We start from the raw sequence: 23,686 nt of genomic DNA, 5'->3' as shown, positions 1-23,686 counted from the left end.
TTGTAATACCATTGTAATCTTGAGATACTAAATTGAAAGATCACACAGATATTGTCTAGGTACATATAACATAGTTATAATACTTAAGTCCTACTGGACTTAGTAGTTGTAGGTTGAAGGGAGTAACACACCCTGACTACAACTACTAGAGAGGTTTAGTAGATACAACTAGTGTAGGTAGGTGCACACACCACACCCTCACTAGAATCATGCCCCTGGGTGGAGATCACACTGATGCTCCCTCAGGAGAGGAGAATCCTAGACAGGTTCCCTCTAGGTATGATGCATTCACATTCCAGGAGATGAGACAATTGTGTACCTCCAGAGGAATAAAACAGGGTGCAAACCCTACCCTTAGACAGCTAGTGGAGCTTCTGGAGGCCTATGATGCTGAAAGAGCTGCCAGGGATGGTGCCATAGCTGTAGATAAGGGTCTACCCACCACAGATGAGTCAGATGGGACTTCAGATGGGGAGGTAGACAGCCAGAGCCAAGTAAGGAGACTTAGCCAGGCTAACTTAAGTTTACATGGGAGTTTGCATGGGGTCCCCCCATACAGACCCACAAGTAGACATTCACAGAGAAACAGGAAGGACAGATCCCCTTCAGGGGAATCCATCCACTCCCATGTTTCTAGCATCTCTAATGCTTCCTCTCACAGGGGAATGACTTCACCTGAGAGAAAGGAGCATAAAGCCAGAATGAGGGAAGCTAATCTGAGGATACAGAGGGAAGAAATTGCCCTTGCCAAGGAGAAGCTTGCTCTGGCTAGAGAGCAAAAATTGTGTGGGTCAGAACCCACTGGTGGCAGCAACATTCCTAGAGATAGGGATAGGTCTTATGACCATAGAAACCTAAGCAAGATAGTCCCCCCATATCAGAATGGGGATGACATCCACAAATGGATGACTGCTTTGGAGAGGGCCTGCAAAGTACAGCAGGTACCCCAAAGTCAGTGGGCAGCTATCTTGTGGCTCTCCTTTTCTGACAAAGGTAGAGACAAGCTCCTCACAGTCAGTGATGAGGATGCAAACAATTACAAAGTCCTGAAGAGTGCTCTGATAGATGGGTTTGGCTTAACCACTGAGCAATATAGGTTGTTGTTCAGAGACACCCAGAAGACACAGACACAGGACTGGTCTGATTTTGTGGATTGTGCCACTAAGGCTTTGGAAGGTTGGTTAACTGGCAGCAAGGTGCAGGACTATACAGGATTGTACAACTTGATTATGAGGGAGCAGATCCTTAGTAATTGTCAGAACCAGCTTCTCCATCAACACCTGGTAGACTCAGATTTGACCTCTCCCCAAGAATTGGGAAAGAGGGCAGATAAATGGGTCAGGACCAGGATTAGGCCTAAAAATCAGGGTGGTGACCAAAAGAAAGATACCACCAAGCCTCAAGAGAAGGGTGGGGATAAAACAAAAGAGAAATCTTCCTCAGGGCCCCAAAACTCCACACAGGGTGGTGGGTCCCAAGCTCCCTCCTCTACCACAGTTAAAAAGCCTTACTGCCATGTGTGTAAAACACCTGGGCATTGGAAAACTGACAGCAGTTGTCCACAGGCTAAAAACAAAACTGTTCCTCCAACTACTCCTGTCACACCACCTATTACTGTCAGCAGTAATCCCCCAGGTGGTGGGAGTGCCCCCAAAAATTTGGTTGGGTTTTCTTGGGGAACACAGGGGGATCCTGGCTTAGCCAATTCCCCTGCAGCAGCTACTCTTGTCTGTGATGGTGGCATGGGGTTTACCAACTTCACTGCCTGTCCCAACACTTTGGGCAGGTACAGACAGGAACCCTACATCAATGGTAGAAAAGCTGAGGCCTACAGAGACACTGGAGCTAGCATCACTATGGTGGCCCATAGGCTAGTTCCCTCTGAGCAGCTTTTGCCTGGTTTCTCATACCAGGTAACTAACATTGATGGCAAACAGAACAGTCATCCCATGGCAGAGGTTTGTCTCAGCTGGGGAGGTGTCACTGGCCCTAAAAGGGTGGCAGTGTCTCCAACCTTGCCTGTGGACTGCTTGCTGGGGAATGACTTAGAACTCTCAGCTTGGGCTGGAGTTGAACAAGACACCCATTCTAAAATGGTAGGCCTTTCCAAAAAGGGTAGTGGGGTTGTGCCAGTCACAACCCCTGTCCAAGTAGCTTTCCTCCCTGAGAAGGTTGGAAGGGCGGTGGTAGCCACAGCCCAGGCACAGACAGACTTCCCTGTAGAAGTTGGCAGAGCTGTGACAGTCACAGCTCAAACACAAACTGAGTGCCTTCCTGAAAAGGTTGGCAAGGCTGTAATGGTCTCAGCCCACACTCAGACTGATATAGGTGTAGTGAAGCCTGAAACTATGGATCACTCCACACAAACAGAGAGTAGTGGGGAGGAAGAAAAGTCTCCCTCTCCCCAGACATTAGGAAAGGGTCAGCCTCCTCAGGGATCTGACCTCACCTCTTGTGAAGGAACTGCCCCAGAGGTAGCCAGGCCTGGCCTGGCAGAGCCTCTGATGTCAGTGGCCCCTTCCAAGGAGGGACCCAGTCTGGTGCAGGTAGCCTGCCTCTCTCTACCCTGCCTCAGTCAGCCCAGGGCTGCAGAGGTCAGGGAGGCCAGTGGACCCCAAGAGGGCCCCTGTCCACAAGAACCCCCCCATCAAAAGAATGAGGATTGCCTGGCTAGTAGCCCTAGCCAGGTGATGGGTAAAAACATTCCTGAGGGATCCCCTTCACAGGTAGTTAGGGACCTCCCCCAGAGGGATTCTGTTGGGCACAGGCAAACATGGGACCTTAGGGCCCCAAACCTGACCTGTCCCTCCAGTAAGCCCACAAAAGGGACCCAGCCTCCAGCTTTAGGTAGCCAGAGGCTGACCCTGAGAGCACAGTGCAACTCAGTTAGAGAAAGAAAGGCATCCATGGTGGAGGATGATTGGAGGAAGCTGAGGCCTCACTTTGGGGACTCTCACTTCAGTACTCCATCTCAACACCAGCCTTTTACTTTGCAAAGACACACCAAAGGTAGAGATTCCCTATGGTGGAGACCCTATGATATCTTTAGGATGAGGGATTGCTTAGTGGACCATGAGACAGGGGGTAACCATGCCAGTGCTGGTTCTTCCTTATATGGCCACTCAGGCAATAGAGGCTTACCTTGTCAAGGCCAGCCTTATCTCCTTTCGTTTGGGGGGGGTTGTGTAGGAAGGTGGATATCTGACTATGGTTACCCCCAACTTTTTGCCTAGTGTCTAGCTGGTTTTTCGACTTAGTTGGCCTGAGATCCTGCCATTCAGGGTCTCAGGCTGTCTGCTCTCTCTTTAAAATGGACTCCATGTACCCTAGGTACATAACCAATTGGTAAGGATCACCTTATTGGACCCTGTACAGTGTACCCTAGGTACCCAGGGCATAGGTGTACCCTAGGCCTCCCAGGGGCTGCAGCATGTATTATGCCACCCCTGGTCTGGCCTTCCATTTTGACACAACTGGCTGATCACTCAGCTGGGGCAAGGTCGTGTAATCACCCCTTGCTTGGGTGTAGTATTCCTATACCTAACTTACATATAGACACATGTGTACCTATCAGTCACTCCTATGGCAGGCCTTGACAATCCTGGAGGCAGAGTGCTTGGTAACATGTGAGATGGTGCTCTAGCATGAGCTGAGCCTGTCTGCAGCTTTCGGAACCATGTCCTTATAGCTGTTCTATGATATAGCCTACCATATACTCTTAAAGTACCTTATAATCTTAGACGGTTATGGTAACTATGGTTTGGCTTTATCAAAACATGTCGTGTAAGGTGTCTAACACTCGGGAATAATACCCCCATGCCATTTCTGGACATGAGAATATTATTCCCTCCTTCTAGAGGGAAAGACATGTTAAAATCATACTTCAACTGTTAGCCTCTGACCAAAGCCTCAGCATCACAAAATGGATGCTGCTGCCACGACACAAGTCTGACCTCCTGCAGCTGGGAGTGATCCCAGCCAGGGAGGCCTGGACAATAGGTTCCCTGCTTGGGGAGGTGCTAGCACCTCCCCAGACAGCCTTTAGTGTATTGGGGCAGGGTGGGCTGAAAGGAAGGAGACATGCCTGGGGCACACAAGGTGTTCCTTGCATAGTCCAGTTCAAACCGGCGCTGGGGCACTCCAGCCCCAGCTCTGGCGCGAAACTGGACAAAGGGAAGTGGGTGTAACCACCCCCTCCCAGGTCCCACCCATAAGGCGTGACCTAGCAGGTATCCCAGCCCCCCAGATTAGTATAAGAGTGGGAGTTGGGCCTCAAGAGATTAGATTATCCTGAACCTGCAAAACTGAACAGAAACTCTGGACCTTCGACATTCGACGAAAGAAGAAGACTGAAGAATCTCCCTTGTAGCCAAGGAGTGGCTACCCTGTGCAAACAGGCACCATCAAGAGACTACCCTTTGCTTTGTGAAACGTTCGACGAGGAACCGACTGCAGAGCCCGACCAGAGCCTTGATTTCCAGACTTCTCCGACCCTCATCCACATCTGCAGCAGAGCTGAGATCCGTGGAGGCGACGAGCGACGTGGGACCGGCTACCTGGGAAAAGTGGCTAGTAACTTACAGCGCAGCTTCTGAGGTACCCTCGAAGTTGTGCACCGGGGATTGAGAAGCCCCAACCCCAAGCACCATCTGCACCGAAGACCAGCCCCCCACACTCCACGAGTCCTGCGTGGGGCCCTTCAGCATTTTCCTGCTTGCCGCGTCTGTCCGGTTGCTTGCCCGCTGGCTAGTGGCCTCTGTGACGACGCTCCCTGAAATCTTCTGCGCTGGTTTGGCTCCTCCAGACTGGCTCCCGCTTCTCTGCAAAGAAGAAGCACCCCAGACCTTCCTGGTCTGCACCAGAAGCAAGTCCCTTGTTCTTCGTGGGTTCCGCTTGCCAAGGCTTGGTGAGTCCTAGTCCAACTTCGACGCCGCCGACAGCAAGAGCCTTCGTGGGACAGCTCGCCTCCTGGTCCTGGTCGTCCTCGACGCTTCCTGGTCCTCCTGGCTGCAGCGACAAGCTTCACCTTCACCTGCAACTCTTCACGACATCGCCTGGTTCCTTCCTGGTTCCACGTGGTCACTGGCTAGTGACCTTGACTCTGTCCCTTCTGCTTGCAGGTTTCTTCTCTTCTTGATCCCAGCCTTGGGATCCACCGGACACTCTTCACTGACTGCCTGTCAGCATCTTTCTTCAGGCATCCATAGGAGTCGACGACGAAAACGACGCATCTTCACCCCTATGCACCCGCAGCCTGTGGGCTAGGTAACTTGGGTACTCCGGTGCTCATCAGGATAGTGACTATCCTAGTGTCTAGTTTTCAAGTCTCAACGTCCTAGCTACTCCGGAAGTGTCCTAAATCTATCTATTTCTAAACTGTAACATTGCTATTGACTTTTACGCATTACGCGTGAGTGTTTCCACTCTGCACACGAATCCCGTGGGCCTCCCACTTCCTAACTAACGCTAGTGTAGTGTAGCCCCAGCGATTCCCTAGGCCTAGGCCTATTCTATTTCCGTGACAGTGGTTCTTATACCACTTATTTAGTATATGGTTTGCGTGGCCCCTAGGGCCTAACTGTATTACTTACCTGTGTGACTTACTGTATGCATTAATAAGACTGTGTTGTACTTACCTCTAAACTCATAAAGAGTGCTGAGGGTTTGCTTAGAATAAATACACTTTATTTTATATATATATCTGTTGTGGTGTCCTTTCATTTGGTATTCAAGGGATTATATATGGTATCACAGCTGGCTTCACATGCCATTCAGAGTTTAGCCTAAGACTGCTCTTGTCCATGCTACCACTAGGATAGCTGGTCTATAAGGTTGACTTTACAACCAATCACCATAAGGGTATTTGGACTGATATAAGGTGTACACTATAACTAGTGACATCATACATCAGGCCAACTTCTCACAGAGGTCTTCATCTTGTATTGTTTTATTCTGAAATGTATTGTCCAAAATAGGTGTGGTGCTCTCTTCTGATCAACCCATGTTCACCTTTGTCTTATTTTCTCTTCTTTAGCGGAAGAACACCTTCCCTGAAACCGATGAAAAGGTTAAAAGGCTGAAGAAGAAGAATGCTGAATTGGCTGTAATTGCTAAACGGTTAGAGGAGAGGGCGCATAAGTTACAAGAGGCTAACCTGAAAGTGGCAAGTGCCAATTTTTTTTACTTAAATGTAGTTTTATGTTTCCATTTTTACTTCCTTTACTGCCGTTAAGAGATATTCTTGTATGTTAACTGTGCTTTATTAATGAATTACACTTAAATTTAACTTCATCGGTTTATTTAAACAGCTGCTCATCTTTTCATGACTTAATGGTTCTCACAGTGGGAGATCCAGGTAGAGGAGATTAAGGACGAAGGAAGATGAAAACATCATCACTCGCATCCGTGTTACTCCTGGTCACTCTAACAGACTTCAATATCTGTGAAAGCATTATTGCCAACTTTCTCACCAGCAAGAACATACTGACATTCAGTGTTGAAACACCACGTTGACACAAGTTAGGCAAGTCTTTGACTTTGAAACACTCCTGCCTGACATCTTTGCATATGCCATTGGTCCGTGTCACCGTCAGCCTCATCACTGTCAAACGATCTCTTGAGGACGCATAAATTGACATCAAGGCAGTTGATGTTGAGCATATCTCTAGTAGCAGTCTTCATGCCTAATAAATTATTAAGTCTTTCACCTTCTCTAGACCAAGTCTCTTCCACCACTGGGACTTCTAGGATTTATAATCCCATCGGAGGATCCTGTATAAACATTACAACAGTCTCTGAACCTGTCACCTCCTCCCCAGGTGGTTTCTATGTATACATCCATATTATCTATAAGAAAGCAGTCATCATGCAACAGAGATCGCCAATCCACTGGAGACCTCTTCAAGCAACGCTGTTAAAGGATTTGGATCCACCACATACGCTAAGTAAGCAAAGATGTACCAGATCTCCCTCTGTCACCAGCATCTTGTTTTTTACCAATGATTGAGATTCAGTCTCTTCCTACATTTGATGGGGTTTCATTCAAGGGCCTCACCAGTGGGTGACATTACCACCTATATTGGCATGGAGTGCTTTGAAACTAAACACCCTTTTGAATTTCAGCAAACATGTTGTTAGTCATAATGTAGACCTTACAACCTAGAGACATACCCAGACCTCTCCATCCACTAGTATCATGCTACTTGGAGTTGGCACAGGAGACATTCCTTACTCCTGCCATGGTGTGAGCAGCTACACTTAGTTTACAAAACAAAAAGGACATTTATAGGACCACCTCAAAAGGGACCTGAATTTCTATAGGCAGACCCTAAGCCAGATTCTTTGAACATCTTGGCTGTAAGAAAGCAGCTGTCTAAGGGCCCAGGGTCATCACCTCCTCCAGATAGAGTAAAGGATTGGATGCCGTGAGTAAGAAGACACTTGGTACAGAAGCTACAGGCCTCATGGAAGTGCTACTGCATTATTGGATCGTTAAAATCAACAGTTTTTGGATGGATTTATGTAATTTTCAGAAGCTCTGCTAAAACATCACAAGCAAAACTTTGAGTAAATAGTTTAAGGTCTCCTGGTCTTTAACCTAGTTTCAGTGCTGCTATTGACGCAGGAGAACTAGCAGCAATGGGTTAATGCATGAGAGTACCATATACCATTCTTTATGGTTAGTCCTTACTTTTTGAAAGCCATATGTATAATTAAAAATACTCAGTCGACCATTCTGTGTCACTTCCTTATTTGGTCATTATATAGAAGAATGTGGCTGTTCTTGAAGAAAAAATAAATTATTCAGATCTCACTACAGGCATAGGGAATGCTGCTACTTTCCTCAGCGGAGTGTTCAATCCCTTCATTGGCTCTATCAGCAGCAACAACAAGGCAAAGGGTATTCCTACTAGCAAAAGAAAGGATTTAGAAGTAAATTGGCTTAATCTCAATCTGCCAACTCTGCTAGATAATTGGCCCAATAGTGACCATTGACTTATGCCCACCCTCTATTTTAGCTTAAGAGGGGGCACCATAATGCAACATCCAAAAGAGTGGTAAAAGATAGGTGCCGTGTTTTAAAGAACCTCCATGTATTCCTCCGAAATGGTCAATTCCATCTATCTAATCTGTGCAAGGAAACTGTGTTGTTAAAATTAAAATGAGCAATGGAACCACTCCTCCTTTCTCACAGAAGGAAATGCATCGATTCAAGATATTTCCTTGTTCAGAACATAGGCCCACATTTCACATGCTGGTGCTTCAGGAGCTGGGTCAAGACTGATTTGCATATAACTAGGTCTAAATTGAGGTGGCATAGTGGGCAAAAAACTGTGGTTTAGGATGTGGCACTAGCAATTGCCAGTGGCGGCATGGTGGGCAAAAAACAATGGTTTGTGATGCTGGCCGAGCTATTGCCAGTGGCTGCGATTAATTCAAGCATTCCATCCATCACCTTGTTGTTTTTGAATTTGCCGCCCTAAGTGCACCGGTTATGCCCAGACGTGAGTCCTTAGTTCACTGTGCCAATGGAACCAAGCTATACCTGGCTGAAGATCCCTAACTAAGGCGAAACCGGTCCTAGATTGCTTGTGTTCTAGTTCAGGAAGGACCTGGCCTGGCAATTCGGGCTGGACTGTTCTCATGAGGAGCAGGGTCACGACTGATTTGCAAATGACTAGGTCAGAACTGAAGTGGCATGGTGGGCAAACAACAATGGACTGGAATGCAACCCGAGCAGTGCCAATGGCTGAGATCAATTCAAGCATTCTATCCATCACCTTATTGTTTTTGCAATCTGTAAGCAGGACATTGCTCCAAGATGCTGTTTGTCACTCTCTGGAGGCAAAGTCACGGAATTCTACATTTAGGGATGTTGCAAACAGGTCTACTGTGAAAAAACGGAATCCGAGTAGATATCGTGAAGTACATGACTGTTGAGGACACATTTATGGTTTTCTACAAATAACCTGCTGAGAACATATGGATGGGAGTTGGGAGGCCAGGGTGATGTACTGCCTGTATTGAAAGAATTCTTGCCATAGCAATTTCCAGAATTGTCATACCTGCAGAGAGAGAGTGAGTTCTCTCGTAGGGGATTTCCATTTAGAGTCGTAAGCACTGAATAGTCCCGCCCATGTGCGGGGACCCTGGAGCACTTCAATATATCTTCTTAAGTGTAGAATTTTGCCTTTCTTGAGGAAGGCTTGCAAAGACACTTAAGAAAGAGACATATTATGCAGCCTATATACCTAGGCTACAATGGCCACATTCTTCTTCATGAAGACAAAAAAGGGCCAAGCTAAAGTAGATAAAGACAACTTGAGATGATTTGCAAGCAGCATAAATCTCCCTCACAAACCCTTTTTAATGATAGAGATGAAGGAGCAGGACAGAGTAAAAAAATCTGGCAAAAAAAGAAACTAGAGGAGTTGGGCCAACAGGTACTCCCTGTCGCAGGTAGGTAGTCATCCTGCGCGGCCCGTCATGTTTCCCTGCCACCCCGAACCCTCCACTTACTGTGCGGCCTCTATGTACTTCTCTCCGCCTCTCGCAGGGGGCCTTTCCTGTTTTCTCCCCTTTGCTCCCAGTGTTCTCTGGATAGGGCTTTGTTTATCGCAGCTCTGGTATTCTACGTATCCAACACTGCCGGTCCTGGTTGATGCTGAGGCCTACCCGTAGTGGGTCGAGCTTGTCCGACCTCGCCTCCTACTGTTCATTGCCTCTCCCAGCCATGGGGGGGCTCCCCGGCAGCCCGATATTCCACTGCTACACCTCTGCTGGCGAGGCCTCACTATTCCGTCCCTGTGCCTCGCTTCTCTCGTGGGTCCGGGCAGCGCTTATCCGGCCCGCCCACTCTGCTTACTGGACTCTCCTCACTGGTCGCCGCAAGGGAACTTCTCCGGTTGTTGCCTGGAGTCTTCAGGCCCTCGGGGAACCGCAAAACTGTTCTGCCCAGGCTCCTCCCACTACGCCCTGTTGGCCGTCTAGGGATTCCCGATTCACTCAAGGCCGGGGCTTCTGCACGTAGAAAGGCCGCAGGTCCACATCTGACCCGTACGGTCTCCCCACCGAGCGCGTTTCGATCCGCACCCTTCTCTGAGCCCCCACCACACTCCGCCAATCAATTGGGGGTAAACTGCTACGAATAATTGCACGGATTTCCTAAGGTTATCTGGGGACTCAAAGATATTGGGCTCCCAAGTTTCTTTGTTAAGTTTTTTACGTACCCTAACCACAGGATACTGCTAGCTCTGTCCAGGGATAAACAATCTCGGGCAATCACACGATTCGCCACCAGTTCTGGATTAATCCAGATCGATAACCAGCTCATGAGTGGCGCCAAACCTATCAAATCAGAAACAAAGCCTATGCCTGGTTCTTGATGGACAATATAAGAAGAAGTTGATTGCAGGACCGAGAGCAGATTTCTAAGAAACTTCTTCCCACTATTTGTAGTTCCTCAGCCTCCTTGTAGCCCCATATTTGTTGATTTATTTATTTAGGAGTTTGTATAGCGCGCTGCTACCCCCAACGGAGGTGTCCCGGCGCTGAGGCAGTCGACTGAATAGATAGGAGCGGGAAGGAACTAGATTTAGTTGAAAAGCCCAGTTTTAAGTGCACGGTGGAAGGTTAGTTCCGTCTCCGATAGGCGGATAGAGAGTGGCAGAGCATTCCAGAGTTTAGAAGTCCTGACCCCTAGGGCTCTGCTGCCTGCCCTTACGAAAACAGGGAATGACAAGGAGACACAGATGGTTGGATCTCAGGGTCCGGGCGTGATGGTAATGTTGGAGTCTGTTTCTCAGATACACCGGGCCCCATCCACTGGTTGCTCTGAACGCCAGAGTCAGGGCCTTAAAATTCAATGTGCCTGATCACGGGTAACCAGTGCAGGTTCTTCAGGTGGGGGCGGATCGAGTGGCGGAAAGTTGTCTTGCAGATCATTCTGGCAGCAGCGTTCTGGACCATCTGCAGTCTGCGAGTCAGATAGGCGGGGAGACCCAGGTAGAGACTGTTGGCGTGGTCCAGGTGAGATGTAATAATTTCGTGGACTACAGTTCTACGACATTCCAATGGAAGGAAGTGGAGGAATTTCTGCATAATGCGTAGTTTCCAAAAGCAAGAGGAAGAGACTTGCCTGATTTGGGATTTGTAGGAGAGTTCTTTATCGAATCTGAGCCCCAGGTTTCTTGTCGAGTCAACTGATACCGGGGGAAGATTCATCTCCTGAGGCCCCCATAACACAGGGGCAGGAGGGGACCTCTGATTGAAAAAGAGGACCTCGGTTTTATCCGAGTTAAGCTTGATGCAATTCAGTGTTATCCAAGCCGAGATGTTACTCAGGCAGCTTCTGAACTTAGTGAAAGCATTGTCTGACTGATCCTCGAAGGAGAACACCAGTTGGGTGTTATCCGCGTAGGAGACCACCCTCACCTCGTAGGATTCAACCAGGGCCGCCAGAGGTGAGAGGTAGGCGTTGCAAAGAAGGGGGCTCAATGTGGATCCCTGGGGAACGAATCAATGGTTGCGCACCCATTTGCTGGATGCGTCCCCCCAGGCACAATCTTGACCCTGCTAGGGGTTGTTTAGTTGAACAAGTTTCAAGTCCCAAAATAAATAGAATACTGTGTGGTTGAATAATTGATTCAAATGTATAATCCACAACACATGAATTTAAATTCTTCAATCAATGGTAATTCATACATATATTCACAAAAGTTGTCCCTGGTAATTACACGACAAATTATTTTGCTTGATTTATATGTTCCACTTCATACCAGCTCAGCACACCTTCGCTGATGTACTATGTTGGTCCCTGATGAAGGGCAATTTGCCCAAAATGCAAGGCGCTGGGGGCCGTCGTGGAGAATAAGTGAGCTATTGACCAGAGTCACATGGTGCTGAGCTGAGCTGCTGCCGGAGACAGGGATCGAACCATGAGCCCAGTGCTCCGGAGTCAGCTACCCTGCCCTCCACGCCACACCTCTCCAACATCATGGAAAAGATTCCTAGATTCTAAATGATTGGACAATTGCTCCTGGGCTATTTGTTTGAGGATTTTTGGCGGTGCCAGGAGCAGGGAAATGGGCTTGAAGTTTTTTAATTCAGCCGGGTCGGGATCCGTTTTTTTAAGGATCTGCCTCTCCGTCAATTGGAAAAAGTCTTCTACCAAACCCAACCAGACCATGGCATTCCTGGGAGCCTGTCTTGACATCGTTACGAATAAAGTCTTCCTCTCCCAAGAAAGGCTAACGAGGTAGGCTTGTTTAGCTCAAAGCATTGCAATAAGATAGTGTTTTTCTGTCCGACTGTTCAAGTCGCTCCTGGGCATGAGCTCCTTAGCCATAAGCTTGGTTCCCTTGACACGCCGCGAGATGTGACCGTTGCAAGAGGAGTTAAATCTCCAGTGGATCCAGTCAGAAGGGTCCTACAAGGACTTGATATCTATCTTTTTTTAGTTTTTAAAGCAGTCTTCGTAGTTGCATCAGGAAGGAGCCCCAAGATTTTGCAAAGCATTTTTAGTACCACAAAACAGATGCCAACAGTAGGTCAGATTTGGCTATCAAATGATAGGTTAGAGTCGAACCAGCAACCAAGGTTTTTTACCTTTGATTTAGCCATTCTTCCATAGCCGTTCTAATAACAGACCATGTGGCACGGTGTCGAAGGCATCGCTTAGTTCCAATATAACTAAGGCAGCTGTCTTGATGTCATCCGCAATGCGTCAAAAGGACTCTGAAGCTAATAAAAGAGCTGATTCAGTGCTGAAATTAGGTCTAAATCCAGACTGGATCTCATGAAAAAGTTATTTCTCATCTATGAACGTCACCTATTTTTCGGCAGCCTTTGTGAAAAACAGTAACAGAGATATCGGTCTGAGATTCTCTGGTTTTGATGGATCCAACAACGTTTTCTTTAGGAAGGGGATCACCATAGCGTGTTTCCAGTCTGATTGTACGCAACCAGTTGAGAAAGATAGGTTGAGCAAGCTGCATAACATAGGGGCAATAGCCACTTTGCCCAGCTCCAACATCCCTAGAAAAGCAGGGTCAAGTGGAGATCCTAATTTTACTTTGGCAATGAGAGCACAAGTCTCAGCCACTGATACAGTATCTATGCTTAACATATCTCTCAACGGATATTGCCCACACTGGCATGTTGGTCTCATCTACCACACCTCTCTCAAGGTCTCACGTTTCTACCGCTAGTGCCAGCTTTTTTTTTATTTTTAACATATTTTATTGATTTTACATAACAAAAATCCAGGAAACATTAGCTGGTATTTCTTACATTACAGTATAGGAAATCCCATAGGGAACGTAAGTGCAAACATAGAAAAAATATACTATCCTGCATATTCAACAATAGCAGCAATTGGCACTAACCAGCCAGGGTATCCACATCGCATCACCCACTTTCCGTCAGTGCTCAATATGCTCACATCTCAATTGAACATGTAATGTTACATATCTGACAATAATAACAATCCCTGGGAACCTTGTCTCTCCTACGAAGAGAGACTAAAGCTAACACCTAGACTCAGCCGTCATCCTCCACACCCAAATGACCCTCATCAATATAATACAATTATGTAAACCCATGTTACCTTGTATAAACAATAATTATCACAGTATATTATAGACGTACATCAGCCCATATTTTGCTTATTATTTTGTTAATAGGCTTGAATGAGTGCATAATAAATCCATCAATATGCTTGCACATCTACTGCTATAAATTCTTCCAACATCGCATTCCATTCCATTCCATGTAGATGGGTTTCTTACACAATCCCCTGTGTTCTTCCCTCTTTAGTTCTGCACCCTCTGACCTACCCCACCTAACCATTTAGTTGTGCCAGTCTTCTACTGACGCAAAAACCAAAGGAAATGATGGACGGAGTGTTGAACATTGCAAGCACTCACCCCCAGTCAACTGATCTGGGTTTAATCCATCACCGTTCTTTAGCCCACTCTGCCACCCCAGTTCAGACATGGCCATATGCAAATCAGTCTGACCCTGTGCCTCATGGGAACAGTCCAGCCCAAACTGCCAAGCCATGTCTTCCCTGGACCGGAAACAAGCTTCCTAGGACCGGTTTCTGGCATTTCAGCCGTCTTCAGCCAGGCTTGCTTGAATCCAGTGGCAAAGTGAGCAAGGGACTCACGTCTGAGCATACCCTGCCAACTTATGGCGAACAAAGCAAAAACCAAAGGAAATGATGGACGGAGTGTTGAACATTGCAAGCACTCACCCCCAGTCAACTGATCTGGGTTTAATCCATCACCGTTCTTTAGCCCACTCTGCCACCCCAGTTCAGACATGGCCATATGCAAATCAGTCTGACCCTGTGGCTCATGGGTACAGTCCAGCCCGAACTGCCAAGCCATGTCTTCCTTGGACCGGAAACAAGCTTCCTAGGACCGGTTTCTGGTATTTCAGCCGTCTTCAGCCAGGCTTGCTTGAATCCAGTGGCAAAGTGAGCAAGGGACTCACGTCTGAGCATACCCTGCCAACTTATGGCGAACAAAGCAAAAACCAAAGGAAATGATGGACGGAGTGTTGAACATTGCATGCACTCACCCCCAGTCAACTGATCTGGGTTTAATCCATCACCGTTCTTTAGCCCACTCTGCCACCCCAGTTCAGACATGGCCATATGCATAGCAGTCTGACCCTGTGCCTCATGGGAACAGTCCAGCCCGAACTGCCAAGCCATGTCTTCCCTGGACCGGAAACAAGCTTCCTAGGACCGGTTTCTGGCATTTCAGCCGTCTTCAGCCAGGCTTGCTTGAATCCAGTGGCAAAGTGAGCAAGGGACTCACGTCTGAGCATACCCTGCCAACTTATGGCGAACAAAGCAAAAACCAAAGGAAATGATGGACGGAGTGTTGAACATTGCAAGCACTCACCCCCCAGTCAACTGATCTGGGTTTAATCCATCACCGTTCTTTAGCCCACTCTGCCACCCCAGTTCAGACATGGCCATATGCAAATCAGTCTGACCCTGTGCCTCATGGGAATAGTCCAGCCCGAACTGCCAAGCCATGTCTTCCCTGGACCGGAAACAAGCTTCCTAGGACCGGTTTCTGGCATTTCAGCCGTCTTCAGCCAGGCTTGCTTGAATCCAGTGGCAAAGTGAGCAAGGGACTCACGTCTGAGCATACCCTGCCAACTTATGGCGAACAAAGCAAAAACCAAAGGAAATGATGGACGGAGTGTTGAACATTGCAAACACTCACCCCCAGTCAACTGATCTGGGTTTAATCCATCACCGTTCTTTAGCCCACTCTGCCACCCCAGTTCAGACATGGCCATATGCAAATCAGTCTGACCCTGTGCCTCATGGGAACAGTCCAGCCCGAACTGCCAAGCCATGTCTTCCCTGGACCGGAAACAAGCTTCCTAGGACCGGATTCTGGCATTTCAGCCGTCTTCAGCCAGGCTTGCTTGAATCCAGTGGCAAAGTGAGCAAGGGACTCACGTCTGAGCATACCCTGCCAACTTATGGCGAACAAAGCAAAAACCAAAGGAAATGATGGACGGAGTGTTGAACATTGCAAGCACTCACCCCCAGTCAACTGATCTGGGTTTAATCCATCACCGTTCTTTAGCCCACTCTGCCACCCCAGTTCAGACATGGCCATATGCAAATCAGTCTGACCCTGTGCCTCATGGGAACAGTCCAGCCCGAACTGCCAAGCCATGTCTTCCCTGGACCGGAAACAAGCTTCCTAGGACCGGTTTCTGGTATTTCAGCCGTCTTCAGCCAGGCTTGCTTGAATCCAGTGGCAAAGTGAGCAAGGGACTCACGTCTGAGCATACCCTGCCAACTTATGGCGAACAAAGCAAAAACCAAAGGAAATGATGGACGGAGTGTTGAACATTGCATGCACTCCCCCCCAGTCAACTGATCTGGGTTTAATCCATCACCGTTCTTTAGCCCACTCTGCCACCCCAGTTCAGACATGGCCATATGCAAATCAGTCTGACCCTGTGCCTCATGGGAACAGTCCAGCCCGAACTGCCAAGCCATGTCTTCCCTGGACCGGAAACAAGCTTCCTAGGACCGGTTTCTGGCATTTCAGCCGTCTTCAGCCAGGCTTGCTTGAATCCAGTGGCAAAGTGAGCAAGGGACTCACGTCTGAGCATACCCCGCCAACTTATGGCGAACAAAGCAAAAACCAAAGGAAATGATGGACGGAGTGTTGAACATTGCAAGCACTCACCCCCAGTCAACTGGCATGGCTTGGCAGTTCGGGCTGGACTGTTCCCATGAGGCACAGGGTCAGACTGATTTGCATATGGCCATGTCTGAACTGGGGTGGCAGAGTGGGCTAAAGAACGGCGATGGATCAAACCCAGATCTGTTGACTGGGTGTGAGTGTTTGATTGGTTCAGATGCTCCGTCCATCGCCACCCCCTTTTGTACTGCTTTGTTCGCCATAAGTTGGCAGGGTATGCTCAGACGTGTGTCCCTTGCTCACTTTGTCACTGGATTCAAGCAAGCCTGGTTGAAGACGGCTGAAATGCCAGAAACCGGTCCTAGGAAGTTTGTTTCCGGTCCAGGGAAGGCATGGCTTGGCAGTTCGGGCTGGACTGTTCCCATGAGGCACAGGGTCAGACTGATTTGCATATGGCCATGTCTGAACTGGGGTGGCAGAGTGGGCTAAAGAACGGTGATGGATCAAACCCAGATCTGTTGACTGGGTGTGAGTGTTTGATTGGTTCTGATGCTCCGTCCATCACCACCCCCTTTTGTACTGCTTTGTTCGCCATAAGTTGGCAGGGTATGCTCAGACGTGAGCCCCTTGCTCACTTTGCCACTGGATTCAAGCAAGCCTGATTGAAGACGGCTGAAATGCCAGAAACCGGTCCTAGGAAGCTTGTTTCCGGTCCAGGGAAGGAAGGCATGGCTTGGCAGTTCGGGCTGGACTGTTCCCATGAGGCACAGGGTCAGACTGATTTGCATATGGCCATGTCTGAACTGGGGTGGCAGAGTGGGCTAAAGAACGGTGATGGATCAAACCCAGATCTGTTGACTGGGTGTGAGTGTTTGATTGGTTCTGATGCTCCGGCCATCACCACCCCCTTTTGTACTGCTTTGTTCGCCATAAGTTGGCAGGGTATGCTCAGACGTGAGTCCCTTGCTCACTTTGCCACTGGATTCAAGCAAGCCTGGTTGAAGACGGCTGAAATGCCAGAAACCGGTCCTAGGAAACTTGTTTCCCGTCCAGGGAAGACATGGCTTGGCAGTTCGGGCTGGACTGTTCCCATGAGGCACAGGGTCAGACTGATTTGCATATGACCATGTCTTAACTGGGGTGGCAGAGTGGGCTAAAGAACAGTGATGGATCAAACCCAGATCTGTTGACTGGGTGTGAGTGTTTGATTGGTTCTGATGCTCCATCCATCACCACCCCCTTTTGTACAGTCTTGTACTGACGGCGGTTTAGTGGTCTTCCATCGCATGGTAATGTTCCGCTTAGCTAGGATTAAGGCCAGAATAGCAAATTTATTAATAGGGTTTCCCTTCTTTTCTCTTGGGCCCAGCCCCAATAGGCAGTATTCCAGTGAGTCATTATTCCGCACTGGGGCAACATCATTTATTATCTTATATACCGATGCCCAATAGTGTCTTAATCGTGGACAACTCCACAGCAACTCCGTTTTCCGAAGAGTGGACAGCTATCCACTATGTCTGGAAACATGGAATTCAGCCTGTGTGGAGTCAAATAGGCCCTATGGATAATCATGAGCTGTATGAATTTAAATTTAGGGTTCCTGGATACTTTATCGGAGAGCGCACAGCCCACGTCCATGTTCCATTTGACACGGAGAGGCTGAAGTGACACTGCTGCTACCGTGCGAATCCCTCGGTAGAGCCATTTTGTCAAATGGCTACCGTTCCCCATCAAATATTGCATGGTGAGTAGTGCATGTGTTACTGGTTCTATACCCTCAGGAGCCCAAGTGGAGCATATGTAGCGAGAAATGTTGGCATGCTGAAGATACAATGTATTCAGCACCCCATGTTCCGGACAAAGACATCATGTGGCATCAGGGCACTGTCCAAGAAGAACATTCCCACTGTGTTTACACCCGCGTCCCCCCAGGCCAATATTCTTCTACTGGTAACAGTTCCCAACTGTGAGGGGAGTCCTAAAAGGGGGATAGTAGGGGCGTAAGGGGCCACTGTCTTCGTGTATCTCAATAGAAAAACCACAGGAGTACAACCCATAAACCAAGCTGAAAGAGTGCTGTGTCGTACGACGATTAATATTAGCGCAGGAAGTCAGAGGAATCACTATCGTAGTAGGAGTGATGTTTAGTTAAGCGACAAGGTTAAGCACCGGCTGTAACCTGTATACGGGTGCGGCATTTTTCCTTGGATTAATTTCAGATTTGAAGAATTTTCCTGCGTTATTAAATATCGCCTTGCTCCTGAGAACTATTCAGGGTCGAATCCTTGTTACCTATTCAAGCCCTCGCACGGCTGTCAGCCGATTGCTTCTGATGCTTAACCTTGTCGCTAAACTAAACATCACTCCTACTACGATAATGATTCCTCTGACTTCCTGCGCTAATATTAATCGTCGTACGACACAGCACTCTTTCAACTAGGCCACCCAGGTCCTGAAGATGATCCGAAATTAACAGGATCGAAACGCCGTCGACCCTTACCCATCAGCTTACATACGCTTTAGGCGCCTTTTGAGTCTTGGTTCTAAAACATTGTAAATAATAATTGATGTATTGAAAGTAACTTTTGTGTGAACCTTTTAATCCTGTATATATATCTTGTATTATTCTCTGCGCCACAAGCTGTGGTTTTCTTTCACGTTGTCACATGCGCCGTCACTTTCATATCACGAGCACTATGTACACTGTTCTTTGGGGTTGCCTTGGCATTTATGCCTAAAACAGTGCCGTTCCAACTGTTGTGTATAGAATTTTTTGTCTTCTTGAAATATATGATGCTCAAGGGCACATTCAACAAATATTTTGAAGCCTCTCGTTCCTTTCTTCTTTGTAATATTTTGTGTATACAAAATTTAATCAGTTTCAATTAATCCAGCTGAGATATTGTTGCATTTACTTTGTGTATCGCAAAGCACTCCTCCAGAATAATAACGCAACTCTCGATAAGTGGGGCGTGGCTCGAGGAATCTTGCTACTGGGTAGTAAGAGTGTATGTAAGTCCCCTCATTCCCATGGTTTACGAGTCATATCAATCTCTTGTAGATTACGGCCTACCACCCAGTATGCCAGCCATTGTAACTCGCTCGCATAGCTATAAACTTTCAAATCCGGTGCCCCCATTCCCCCTCGTTTCGTGTCCAATTGTAGTTTCACGAGCCCTATGCGCCTGCGGCCCGTCCCCCATATCAGGTCTATCAATAGAGAGTTTAATATTTAAATACCTATGCTGAGACGATGATGGGCAAATTAGTGAAGTAATATAACAACCTAGGGAGCACCACCATTTTCGCAATAGCCACTCTACCCGCTACCGACAGAGGTAGGGAAGTCCAGAATTTTATTTGGGGTTTGAGCACAGCTATAGTACGGTTTCAGTTACCGTCTAAGATATCCTTTGTATCCCTGTATATCTGAATTCCCAGATATTTGAAGGTAACAGGTGCTGTCTGAAACGTCCAATTACCAAAGCGTATGGGCTCTTTACGTGTTACATCAGTAAAAGAACTATACATAGGATTTGGTTTCATTTATAGAGAGACCAGAGAGCCGTTGGAATGTGTCAAAGATAGTAGGTAAGGGTTCATAGTCCTTGTGAGAAGTTGGCCTGATGTATGATGTCACTAGTTCTAGTGTACACCTTATATCAGTCCAAATACCCTTATGGTGATTGGTTGTAAAGTCAACCTTATAGACCAGCTATCCTAGTGGTAGCATGGACAAGAGCAGTCTTAGGCTAAACTCTGAATGGCATGTGAAGCCAGCTGTGATACCATATATAATCCCTTGAATACCAAATGAAAGGACACCACAACAGATATATATATAAAATAAAGTGTATTTATTCTAAGCAAACCCTCAGCACTCTTTATGAGTTTAGAGGTAAGTACAACACAGTCTTATTAATGCATACAGTAAGTCACACAGGTAAGTAATACAGTTAGGCCCTAGGGGCCACGCAAACCATATACTAAATAAGTGGTATAAGAACCACTGTCACGGAAATAGAATAGGCCTAGGCCTAGGGAATCGCTGGGGCTACACTACACTAGCGTTAGTTAGGAAGTGGGAGGCCCACGGGATTCGTGTGCAGAGTGGAAACACTCACGCGTAATGCGTAAAAGTCAATAGCAATGTTACAGTTTAGAAATAGATAGATTTAGGACACTTCCGGAGTAGCTAGGAAGTTGAGACTTGAAAACTAGACACTAGGATAGTCACTATCCTGATGAGCACCGGAGTACCCAAGTTACCTAGCCCACAGGCTGCGGGTGCATAGGGGTGAAGATGCGTCGTTTTCGTCGTCGACTCCTATGGATGCCTGAAGAAAGATGCTGACAGGCAGTCAGGAGAGAGTGTCCGGTGGATCCCAAGGCTGGGATCAAGAAGAGAAGAAACCTGCAAGCAGAGGGGACAGAGTCAAGGTCACTAGCCAGTGACCACGTGGAACCAGGAAGGAACCAGGCGATGTCGTGAAGAGTTGCAGGTGAAGGTGAAGCTTGTCGCTGCAGCCAGGAGGACCAGGAAGCGTCGAGGACGACCAGGACCAGGAGGCGAGCTGTCCCACGAAGGCTCTTGCTGTCGGCGGCGTCGAAGGTGGACTAGGACTCACCAAGCCTTGGCAAGCGGAACCCACGAAGAACAAGGGACTTGCTTCTGGTGCAGACCAGGAAGGTCTGGGGTGCTTCTTCTTTGCAGAGAAGCGGGAGCCAGTCTGGAGGAGCCAAACCAGCGCAGAAGATTTCAGGGAGCGTCGTCACAGAGGCCACTAGCCAGCGGGCAAGCAACCGGACAGACGCGGCAAGCAGGAAAATGCTGAAGGGCCCCACGCAGGACTCGTGGAGTGTGGGGGGCTGGTCTTCGGTGCAGATGGTGCTTGGGGTTGGGGCTTCTCAATCCCCGGTGCACAACTTCGAGGGTACCTCAGAAGCTGCGCTGTAAGTTACTAGCCACTTTTCCCAGGTAGCCGGTCCCACGTCGCTCGTCGCCTCCACGGATCTCAGCTCTGCTGCAGATGTGGATGAGGGTCGGAGAAGTCTGGAAATCAAGGCTCTGGTCGGGCTCTGCAGTCGGTTCCTCGTCGAACGTTTCACAAAGCAAAGGGTAGTCTCTTGATGGTGCCTGTTTGCACAGGGTAGCCACTCCTTGGCTACAAGGGAGATTCTTCAGTCTTCTTCTTTCGTCGAATGTCGAAGGTCCAGAGTTTCTGTTCAGTTTTGCAGGTTCAGGATAATCTAAAGTCTTGAGGCCCAACTCCCACTCTTATACTAATCTGGGGGGCTGGGATACCTGCTAGGTCACGCCTTATGGGTGGGACCTGGGAGGGGGTGGTTACACCCACTTCCCTTTGTCCAGTTTCGCGCCAGAGCTGGGGCTGGAGTGCCCCAGCGCCGGTTTGAACTGGACTATGCAAGGAACACCTTGTGTGCCCCAGGCATGTCTCATTCCTTTCAGCCCACCCTGCCCCAATACACTAAAGGCTGTCTGGGGAGGTGCTAGCACCTCCCCAAGCAGGAAACCTATTGTCCAGGCCTCCCTGGCTGGGATCACTCCCAGCAGCAGGAGGTCAGACTTGTGTCTGTGGCAGCAGCATCCATTTTGTGATGCTGAGGCTTTGGTTAGAGATAAACAGCAAAGTAGGATTTTAACATGTCTCTCCCTCTAGAAGGGAGGAATAATATCCTCATCACCAGAAATGGTATGGGGGTATTATTCCAAAGTGTTAGACACCTTACACGACATGTTTTGATAAAGCCAAACCATAGTTACCATAACCGTTTAAGATTATAAGGCACTTTAAGAGTATATGGTAGGCTATATCATAGAACAGCTATAAGGACATGGTTCCGAAAGCTGCAGACAGGCTCAGCTCATGCTAGAGCACCATCTCACATGTTACCAAGCACTCTGCCTCCAGGATTGTTAAGGCCTGCCATAGGAGTGACTGATAGGTACACATGTGTCTAAATATAAGGGTAGATATAGGCATACTATATCTAAGCAAGGGGTGATTACACGACCTTGCCCCAGCTGAGTGATCAGCCAGTTGTGTCTGATTGGAAGGCCAGACCAGGGGTGGCATAATACATGCTGCAGCCCCTGGGAGGCCTAGGGTACACCTATGCCCTGGGTACCTAGGGTACACTGTACAGGGTCCAATAAGGTGATCCTTACCAATTGGTTATGTACCTAGGGTACATGGAGTCCATTTTACAGAGAGAGCAGACAGCCTGAGACCCTGAATGGCAGGATCTCAGGCCAACTAAGTCGAAAAACCAGCTAGACACTAGGCAAAATGTTGGGGGTAACCATAGTCAGATATCCACCTTCCTACAGTCCTCATCCAGATTATTGAGATATAATATTCAATCATCCGCATACGCAGAAACAATATGTATATTGGTTCCCATTTTTATCCCTTTGTGACCTGTCATAATTCGAAGTTTATGTAGGAGAGGCTCTAAGGCTAAAATAAATAATAAGAGTGACAGTGGACAACCTTGTCTGGTACCCTGAGCTACCCTATATTGCTGCGAAATATGAGGTTGTGTACGTGCGCGCGCTGTGGGGTTCATGTATAGCAGTCTCACCCAACTTATATATTCCTCTGGTATGCCAAATTTCGAAAGGGTATATAACATATATTGCCAGTGTAGGGAATCAAACGTTTGACGAAGATCGAGCGAAATGCATCCCCTTGCTGTAACTGCTGGTGGTGCATAAGTCATTATTTGGTGCAATCTCCTAATATTAATAGCCGTGCTCCTGCCCGGTACAAAGCCGCATTGATTAATGCGTATCAATTGCGGGATAAACTGAAAAAGTCTATTCGCCAATAATTTACTCAGGATATTATAATCTGTGTTTAGAAGTGAGAGGGGTCTATATCCTGCCATATCCACACTATCTCGTCCTGGTTTCAGGAGTGAGACAACCGTCGCTTGTGACGTGGTAAGGGGTAGTGTACCAGTATCCAACGAGTCCTGATACAACCGCTGTAAGTGAGGTACCAACAAGTCCGAGTATGCAGCATAAAATTCGATGGGTAGACCATCACTCCCTGGTGCTTTATTACGAGGCAGAGCTTTTATCGCCCTTTTAATTTCCATGTTAGTCACTGGCTGTCGTAGTTCCTCCTTGTGGTTATTTAATAATTGCAGGAGTTGTAGACCTTCAAAGAAGGGCTCAAAGTCTGCATCATTAAATTCTGCTGGTTTCTTGTATAATTTCTCATAGTAATTTTTGAAGGCAGTATTTATTTCTAATTGGGTACAGACAGTGTCATCTTCCATATTTTGAATCTCAAAGGTAGGGGCGTCTTTTATAATTTTAGCAAGAAGTGGGCCTGCTCTATCTGCTGTTGCATGTTATTTCTGAGTATAAAGACGATAGTCCAAAATGCGCAGGTCTTCTATGAGTTCAGCGTGTTTTATGTGTGCTTCTTGTTATGGTGCCTTCTGTGATCGGTTCAGGACCACTTCCTGCT

General features: G+C 47.7%; 1 protein-coding gene across 4 annotated transcripts in view; it reads left to right on the top strand.

Annotated features, from left to right (window-relative positions):
* Positions 1-23,686, top strand: part of TSPOAP1 (TSPO associated protein 1) — a 3,327,443-nt gene that overhangs the window by 529,333 nt on the left and 2,774,424 nt on the right. For all 4 annotated transcript variants that reach the window (XM_085649739.1, XM_085649737.1, XM_085649736.1 and 1 more), the window contains exon 3: positions 6,035-6,163. In XM_085649739.1, the coding sequence (XP_085505865.1) occupies positions 6,035-6,163 (129 nt within the window). The remainder of the gene's footprint in view (positions 1-6,034; positions 6,164-23,686) is intronic.

Source organism: Triturus cristatus, chromosome 3_2 (assembly GCF_964204655.1).
Source record: "Triturus cristatus chromosome 3_2, aTriCri1.1, whole genome shotgun sequence".
NCBI lineage: Eukaryota > Metazoa > Chordata > Amphibia > Caudata > Salamandridae > Triturus > Triturus cristatus.
Note: the sequence above shows the minus strand (reverse complement) of the source record. Positions and strands in the feature narration are given on the sequence as shown.